General features: G+C 38.6%; 1 protein-coding gene across 1 annotated transcript; it reads left to right on the forward strand.

The window, feature by feature from the left end:
* Positions 1-3,645: 3,645 nt before the first annotated feature.
* Positions 3,646-4,898, forward strand: cUnh19orf25 (chromosome Un C19orf25 homolog; the record flags this gene model as incomplete). Its single annotated transcript, XM_079220471.1, has 2 exons — positions 3,646-3,787; positions 4,726-4,898. The coding sequence occupies 2 exons, from the start codon at positions 3,646-3,648 to the stop codon at positions 4,896-4,898; spliced, it is 315 nt and encodes a 104-aa protein (XP_079076597.1).
* Between the last annotated feature and the right edge of the window lie 5,099 nt (positions 4,899-9,997).

Here is a 9,997-nt window from a genome sequence, read left to right on the forward strand (position 1 = left end):
ACTAAACATGCTAACCCAGCTGTCCTGTTACTTGTTCCAGCTTTTCCTGGGTTAACCAGTATGGTAAGTCAACTGGTTTGCTGTTAGAAGTGACTGTGGTGTGTGGTGGACGAGAACCCTCATAGAGCGTCAGTGCAGACCAGAACAGACCTGAACAGACCAGAACACACCGTAACAGACCAGAACACACCAGAACAGACCAGAACACACCAGAACAGCCCTGAACACACCTGAACACACCTGAACAGCCCCTCTCCTAAGCTGCTGCTCTTAAGTAGACTAGCAGTATCAGCGCAAAAGAACATCACCTTCCCTGATTGATATTTTTACAAATGTGCTTATTGGTTTATAAAATATCGCAGAGAACTGAACTGACTCCAACATGTAGATGGACAAAAAAGAGTTTGAGAGATTGTAACCTGGAAAATAATCCGTTATTTACACACACAGAGTGGGTTTTAGCAGATTATTAAATAAATAAATGTAGTCAAATTCCACCAGACCTGGTGGAAAAAATGGGGTCAGAGGTGACTACTTTTTAGCTGTGTAATGTTTTCACTTTCTAAAATGTCTCATTAATTTTATTGATCAAAAGTTAATTACATAAGACTATATGTCAAATGTGAAGTGTAATTTACTTGTACTATTATTGTGTATTGCTAAATGGGGATGTGTTTTCAGTGTTCTAACATTCTAACGTCAGCTGAACGGCTAAATTGAAGACTTGGAGTTAAGAGGATAATTTTAGGTGCAGGTTATTCTTATAATGCCAGTTTTTAATGTAATGGTTTGAATAATGAATAGATCATGTTAGGTATTCCAGTGGTACATTTGTTATCAGAAAATAATGAATAGGTATTCTCATCACAAAGAACCTGATGTGTTATTGGGTTGTGTAGTTTTAACAGTATAGAAATGTATAGTCATAGCAGAGGTGTTTTCTTTAATGTGAAGGTATTGATTATGTTTTTGGCTGCTTGTCTGTTCTATGTCTGCACGACAGGATGCGCTGAGTGTAGACTGATGGTAAGTCATAGAAATACTTATGCTTGTTTTTTATGATCACATAAAACATATTTTTTAAAGAGATTGTTGAAATATCTGGCTGGAATGTATTATTTATTATTCGTTGGATTTGTGATATCGTGTTTTTCATAACATCATTTATCTTAAGATCACAGAATACACTCTTTGGAATGATGGGGAAGCAAGCTTGTATTGTATAGAAATACGTTTTAGTCTTACTTAGGGTACTGTCATTAAAAATGACGCCACTCTGCCGCTCATCAAAAAATCAGATTGATGTCTTGACAAAAATAATCCAGGTTCAGCATCTCTCAGCCAACAGATAGTGTGTTGATCAGTTCTCTGTATTGTGATGGATACAGAGAATACAACTTCACTTGATTTGTCTCAAGATCATGAGATTGAATTAATAAATGTCTCATTGCAGAATTCAGAATATGATAGAATGATGTATTTATCTGTGATTAAAATACAACCAAAAAGTAATAGTTAAAAATGATCAATAAAAGGCCTCTTGGTTAAGTTGTATTTGCACAGGTCTGTAATTTCCAAATCAACATTATAAATGAAACAGCAGTAATTGCATTTGATAAATTTCACACTTTTGCATTTTCAGTTGACTTGCTTGGTTACACTAATTATTCATAGGAACTAATGCTTTGGAGGTGTATTAAGTGAACACTGTCTCCATTTCACAGATAATTGGTATTTTTGCAGTGATTATGAAATCATGAACCCAATAAATAATGCAGTATACCAGTGTGTATTAAATTACTTCAGCAGCAGCTTTACCGTTTTTTTCTCTCCAGCCCTTCAGATAGCAGCGTGGAAGAGGACCCTCAGGGAAGAAGAGGAGCGCCATCCTCACAGATCCCACAGAAGAATATCACATGTCAGAGAGATGGGATTTCCTCTTTTTTTTTTTACATCAAATATGTTATATTTATACACAAGTCTGAAACATCAAAAACTCAGATCGACTCTGAAAACAGAGAGATTTTTAATACGTAGTTTCTTATTGCTGTTTTCATTTTTATTGATTTATTATTTATTGATGAATAATGCAAAGGACCAGAAACTGGCACATAACTCAAACTCATGAGCTCTCCTTTAGCATTCTGCAGATTCTCCACCAGGTGGAGCAGTTCTTTACCTGCCGACCTGCAATACCGATGAAGTGACAGCACTTTAGACCTGCAGGTGTGGACACTGCGGCTGAGATTTTTACACCTGCAGACGGGAAGTATCTTTTTTCCCCTTTCCATAGTTTATTTGTGTGTTTAAGGTTTTATTTTATAACACAATTTGAAACTGTAGTTTCCTTTTCCTGGAAAGATGGTGCACTTCAACATTTGAAGGAGCTGCAGCTCTGCAATCGGACATTTTTCTCTGGGCCAGTCTTCGGGTGCTTTGCATCACACTGTGTGTCCTTATTTAGTTTTCATTAGTGTTTGTATTATTTATACACAAATAGTGACAATGACACTATGATAAGAAATAAACTGAATAAAACAAAAAGTGTGCCCTCTTTGTCGCATGAAATACTGCAAAACAAGACCTCTTAAATACAGCGGTTCTTTGAGCTAAATGCTTACTGTTACAAATTAGCAGGAACATCTGAGGCTGCTGGGAATGCCATTAGTTTGTGCAGGCATATTATATAGTGTATACTATACTTTTATTTAAATTGGATTCATGGCCATAAAAACGAAGTAATGTACATATGCTATATTTTAAAATGCATGTCGTGTACGTGTCTTATATATTCTGGGTATTAGTGAAACGCATCAAATACTTAAATTATAGTAAAGTATTAGTAATAGCTTTTTAATCAAACACGAATCCACCTCTTATGACGTTGTTAGAGGGCGTGGCCTATGTAGTCACTGTCGACGTGCTGACGTGGCAAGTAAACACGTTGACGTGCTGACGTCAGGGGTCTGGCTTGGGACGTTTTCCCCAAACAATTTCTGTACTTTCAGCAGCTTTCAGCCCATTAACCACCGGTCTTTCCGCCCGGTGCAAGGCGCTCGGTCTCCCGCTGTCTTTCAACAAGACAAATAAACACCGGTAAGCACCGACTCAATGCTGACGTCATCCTTCTGGCTTCTTCAAACGAAATGCCCAATTCCGTTTAACAGTTATGGAAATTACACTCGAGCTGCTTAGTGACGAACACAGCACTGTCTTTGTCTGTTATGCGAAGATGTCGTGAACTCTTCGGTCCTTTGGCACAAATTGATCATTCAAACATTTCACCGTTCTGCAATGAATTATCTCCTCGGTCCAGAACGGTTTAGCGTTAGCTAGCTAGCTAGCGTTAGCATCGTCATCGTAGAGAAACAGCTGTGCGGAACTGTAACAAACCTTTAATGCTCCAGCTAGGAAACGACACACAATTTAGTCTTATTGAATACATTCATATGGGGGACGCTTCCACGTGTAGGTCTGTGGACTTGTATGTCTGTGGCTACATTGGTAATAGGGTTAGTGCACTGGTAATACACTGGGGTAGCCTAACATTACTTATACAATGTTCTGCAGCTGTCTTTTGTCATTAATGCAAATCTTGACCCAAACGTGTTTGTTTGCAGAAGGTGGAGCTTGGCCTGCAGCAGAATGAATATTGGCTCTAAAAATAAGAAGAGGGTGGTTCTGCCCAGCCGGCCCGAGCCCCCCACTGTGGACCAGATCCTGGAGGACATCAACGGAGCCGCTCCCAACGACCCGGTCTTCAGCATCCTGGAGAAGACTGGGCAAGGTGAGGCCACTCAACACTTCTTGTTTACAGTCTGTGGGCAACACTCTGAAACATGCATTGTTTACTGGCCTCCTGTCAGGCACCATGAGTAGGATTATATATCGAGGAGCGAGGAGGCTTGCCGGAGGAGCTATGAAGGAGGAAACAAGGGTGTAAACTTTGCAGAAGTGTTTTCTGTGCACGTAAACAAATGAAGTGTGTGTGTGTGTGTGTGTGTGTGTATATATATATATATATATATATATATATATATATATATATATATATATATGCGCGCAAGTGTTAACCACGACCCGACCCCGGATAAGCGGGCAGATGGATGGCGTGTTGAATAAAAAATGTTAGACCCGATTATTATTGTCACATAATGCCCCATTATGTGACAATAATAATAATGTGACAATAATAATATATAACAGTAAAGATCATAAAATACTGCACTATAACTAAACAATAAACAGCTGATCAGCTGGGCCATACTTTATATTTAAATGACGTTACTTTAAAATGAAGGTCTGAGGTGGGGATGTCTCCCTTGTTGCACGACTCGTCTCTTCTTCTTCCTCCTCCTCCTCATAATTTCCGGTGTTTTCAAGCTAGACTGAAGATCTCTAAAAATAGCTGGTTGGTGTTAAGGCAGGAAGAACGGGGCCAACTTTACAAACTACAACTGTCAAATCCTACTTATTCTGTCTTTTACTACAGGAGAACCAGTCGGTAAACAACGAGAGAACCAGGTTGGGTCAGGACACTTGTGGAGACCAGTTGATTACAGCCTGATTACTGACAGTTTTTTCTGTAGTTTATGAAGCATTCTCCTGTCCGGTTCTCCTGTAGTTTACTGTCCGGTTCTCCTGTAGTTTACTGTCCGGTTCTCCTGTAGTTTTCTGTCCGGTTCTCCTGTAGTTTACTGTCCGGTTCTCTCGTTCCCTCATCAGATTCGCACCGGCCCTCGGAGAGCGAGCGGTTCCAGCAGTGTAAACAGTATCTGGGGCTGAACGAGCGGCTGCAGGAGGCGCGAGGTCGACTGTTGCGATGGAGGGAGGACCTGCGATTGGCGGGCGAGCAGCTGCAAAGCGACATTGCAGAGGTCAAAGGTCAAACGCTCTGACTCCACTTCTGTTAGAGACTTTCCTCTTTTTCTGGGACTTTTTTTTTTTATCGGACAGTTGTCAGGCGGTGATTCAGCTGAATCAGACCCAGACGCTGGTGGGGCCTCAGGAGCCTCAGTGTCAGGGACCTCACACATGAAATATGTATTTTTGTGTGCGAGGGTTGATGCTGATGTTACCGGCGGGAAATGGTTTTGCATTGGCTGTATTTTTCATACAGCTGAAAGTATGCAGTCAAATAAGGCTGATGTCTTTATCATTATCAATTGATGTAGCAAATTACTTCAATGAATCATGATTGATATACAACATATTGTCATAAATGACAAATTACCAGAGTGGGAAGAGATGTTAAATTAGCATATTTTTCCAGTAAAAACAATTTGTTTTGTTTTGAAATGAAGTAAAGTCAACTAATTATCTTGTTTAAGAATCAAAGGATGTCACAATTGTATTGTCATGGATGTATCAGTCATTTCAGCACTTGCTCTATGTAAATAGTTAAGATGTGTTCAGGCTGAATGTGAAGTCAATATTCACTTATTTATTCACTGAATGTTCAGTTTGTGTTGATTAACATTTATTTTTGTTTTCCTTTTTATTTTGGTTAGTTCCTGAAGTTGAAGTCCAAAAAATCACAAGTAGCAGTGTTCTACTCCTCTGCGTCTCGTACAGTGTCAAGACCTTTTTTAGAAGTTCTCGTATCGACTGAATTTTATCGGTCTCAGAGAAGGAGCACTCTAGATTGTATTTCATGACTGGTTGCGACCAAAATTGCTTCTGTACATTGTCTGATTTATTTGTTAACATTAGTGTGATGGCTCATAGTAAATTTCCACACATAAAATTCACCCCTGAAATGCCTTTTTTGATTATTTTATTATTATTATAAATTTATAATTAGGTGGTCTTGACTACAACACTGCCGGATAGTGCAAACATCTAAACGGTGTCAAGTTGTGCGCTCACATAAAGAGATGAAGAAAACTAGACTTTCTGCAGCTGTGAACCAGAGACGGCTGTGCTGAAAGTCCTTCATTGTTTCGAAGCGTCTGATGCCATCAAGATGGCAACATCTGCTGGGCATCGTGTGGTTCGGCATGGGACGATGTGGGGATTTTATGCCATGGTTATCCTGGTAAACATAATTGCAATTAACAATTTTATCCCGATGATTGTCTTAATAAATACTTATTAAATGTTCTTTCTTGCCTTCTTTTCCTGGCTTTGTTATGAATACATTGTTGCAGCGATCAAAACTTATTTCCGTGTTCATATGGGCTCCTGACCTGTTTTTAATAGACTTTAAAAACCTATCCTTCAAAACCAATACCTCATAAGGAACATTACCACTAAAGCTTGATTTATAAAAGAGTAAAGCTTTGTTTTAAAACGGATGAAGTAGAACATCCGGTACTAAAAACCAGCACACTGTTTCAATGGTGTTGAAACATTGACTCGTCTGCTTTGAGCGTAACATCGCTAGTTACAGCTTCACTCATTCATAGAGGTTCTTTTGTATATATTTCACCTCCTAAAACTGTCAATGTTCAATCTGAACATAAAGACGATGAACTACGGCCCCCAACCCTGAACCCTCAGGGCCTCACTGACGTCACCTGGTCAGTGGCTGTAGAGCTTGAAATGGTGTAAACACTAAAGGGCCAGCACTTTGCTGCCACATATCACATTTCCATGACAATGTTAAAATAGGATGTCCTAATTTATTTTATGCTTTTTACTCCCTAACTTGAATGTCTTTCAGACTCTTTCCTCACGAGATGAAAGGTAATCTCAAATCTATTTACGTTTTTGTCAAAGCAGCTTCAATAACAAAATGAAATATTTGATGAATAAATAAATAAATATCCTCTGATTTCTTGTGTTTTCATGTTCCATCTTTAATCCTTCATGTTTCAGACTACATGTAATATACCAGGCTGAACACTCATGTGGTCCTTTGTGTTTACCTTCTCTTTTTTTTACGTCTTCATGCTTCCACTGATTACCCCGTGTTTAACGTCACATTGCAATGAATTGTGGGCAAAGTCTGCATCTAATGCTGACTTAAGGAAAGAGTTCATAAACAGCGGAGGGGACAGAACTAAACCCTCACTGTGAGTCTGAGTGAGGTCATGAGACTGGGCCAAGGTGTCCCAACAGAAACGTAATAAAAAGCATGTTGATGTCATATTTTCTTTCACATCTCTCTTCTGTAGTTTTAATAGTGTCTCACCTGCACCTGTATGAAGGAAAGTCATCACAGCGGGTTTAATGAAACACATCACTTTTTATTGGATGAAAACATTTATATGACACACTTCAGTTGCTTTGCCTATTTCACATGGCGCCATAACTCCTCTGTGGCCTTGTTCATGCCTGACGGGCTTGGTCCTCGCCGCCATTATGATCAGGTGACAAGACATCACCTTGATAACTCATGTCCACAAAACGTCTGATAAGTGATCGGATTTCCAGCTTGGAAGATGGATGCAGCCACATTTTTGTTGATTAATTAATTTAAGCCATCCAGAATAATTACATATTTAGTTTGTGAATTGGAAAATCTGCATCTCCAGCCAGACATGAACAAGGCCGCCGACAGTAACGATGGACAAACTTCAGTGCTCTCCTTTGACCTTTAAACATGGAGACAAACCTCCCTTCCGTCTCTTTCACACAATTCTCGTCCTTTCATCTTGATTTTCTTTTTAGGGTCTGCTTAAGTAATTCTTCACCCGAAAAACTGTCTTTTTAAGTATCAAACAAAGAAAGTTTACAAATCCCCATTTCAAGCCAGCGGTCACGGGCTCAAATAAGGGACAAGAAGATTTTGACTTTGTGAAATTATGTTCAGAAGTCATTTTAAACTCTGTGGTTTTATATTCCCATTCGTAAACAAGTAGTGAACCGAACATAATAATTCATCCACTATTTCAGTTGACTCCCATGGCTTCAATTCCTCTCCTAGATACAACCGTTTGATCCACTATGGTATGGAAAGAGCCAGATAGTCATCCACAGCAGCTGCGCTTATATTGGAACTATTCACATCATTATTCATACATGTGCACAACGTATTGTGACTCGGGACAGAGAATGTAATAAGCTATCATCTACGTGAGTTTTTGACCTAAAGAAAGAAACCGTTTGTGCCCGCGCAGGGACCACATTTTCCCCTGCACATTTAGTCAAAACACTTTACAAATTGAATGAATGTGATGCATTTCTCAACCTTTTTGTTCGGCTACTAACAAGGCTTAGCATGTCTGAAATTAATTCTGCAAACATGATGGCCAACATTGATTTATAAACTAGAAATTCAATGCAGAGTTTTTTTTTTACAAAGGGTGATATACAAATGATTACAGATAAAGAAATGAATTCTGAACATCATTTATCAAGCTCAAAACCTTATTCCAACCCACATACATCAGGTGAGGGTTTGACACTGAGAAGATACAGTTGATTTCATTGGTATCGCACTTATCCTAAAATGGCCAGCGGGAATTGAAATGTTTGCATTCAAAATTTAGTTGGGCTTTAATTATTCTCAAAGCATGCTTTGGAAATACAGTAGAACGGTAAATACAAAACCTTGTTTTTATGAATAAAGAGCCCCTTCATGTGATGAATGTTCGCTCTGCACAGCCCACTGCTGTCTTCACTCTCCCAGCACACATGGAGGAGCGATGGTACAACTACAGAGAATATTCATCGACTTTATACTTGATTTCATCTCGACCTATTACTACTTTTACAGCAACACAGTTAAGCAGATATTAACACGTTAAGACTTCTGTAAGGACACAAGTCCATCGACTCAAAGCCCAACCATCACTGACTGATATCGTTTTGTTTCTTGACAGGAAATACTCAACAGCAAACAGTGCCTGAATCTAGGAGCAAACAAATATGTCATCACATTAGATGAACAGAGGTATGTAGTCCCTTTGTTCATCTACACGGACAGTTTATAGCATTATAGGTCTTTGTGGCACTTGAATACAGATGGCTAGTAATGCGCTTGTCGGGCTTTAGAAAGTGTTTTACCTCTGAATAACATTATCGTGGTCGTCCATTGTACACAACGTTAACAAGTGTGTGTACAGTCAGTGAATATATTAGCATGCTGTCAGGGAGCAACACAGAGTTTATTTTGCCCACCGGGAAGCTTTGAAGATTTTGTATATCTGCATATTATTTACAATACTGATAAAGACAGAGTACAGGAGAGTGTGAAGTTACCTAGAATCCGCTGATAGTTGGGGAAATGACAGGATTTGCTAGAATATGTTCTGTCGCAGTGATGGAACTAGAGTCCAGTCGGTGTTGTGGTAAAGCTTTCTGATAAATCATATCCTCAAATTAATAATTTCAGAGCTAAATTTACTTATTTCATTCACACAAGTATAGCTGGGCAATATGAGGATCTCTACTGTAGAAGGTTATATATATTGTTAATTTGCCAAATTGTTTATACCAAATAAGCCAACCCACAACATGTATGCTTGGGTTTGGATTTTTGTATCAATGTGATTGCATACTTTATTAGTCAAGTATTTCATATTGCCACAAAAATAGACATCCTGTCTATTTCTTCCACAAATGGCTTCTAAATTGTTTTTGACAGAAAATCAATTTCACAGTATATTAATTTAGTAAAATCTAAATTATATAAGCGATAATAGATTTGATCCTTATCTCAAGTTAATAGTTAATTGGTTGCCACTTAAACAAATTGTGTTAACTCAATATACTAAGTTATGTCTTGTTTACCAATTTTTGTGTTTTAAAGTTTAAGATTGAAAGTTTTCATCGTGTTAACCTGTAATAGACATTCATCTCAGTCCAAGATCAGAATATAGCCTAATGCACAAGACAAATGGAATGAAGGGGATTGCATTATTAATTTGAAGAAATGTTTTATCTGGGCTCTTTATGTAACAGGGAAGGTCATACTCAGTTGATTGGTGAGGCAAAGGCCCAAAGCGTTGATGTACATACATGTGTATGTAAAAAATACTTTACATGTCAATATATCAATTGAGTCCCTTGCGAATCTATCAACAGTCCGACATAGTTTGTACCTTTTCAG

This window comes from Taurulus bubalis (genome assembly GCF_910589615.1).
Source record: "Taurulus bubalis genome assembly, chromosome: 7".
Classification (NCBI taxonomy): Eukaryota; Metazoa; Chordata; class Actinopteri; order Perciformes; family Cottidae; genus Taurulus; species Taurulus bubalis.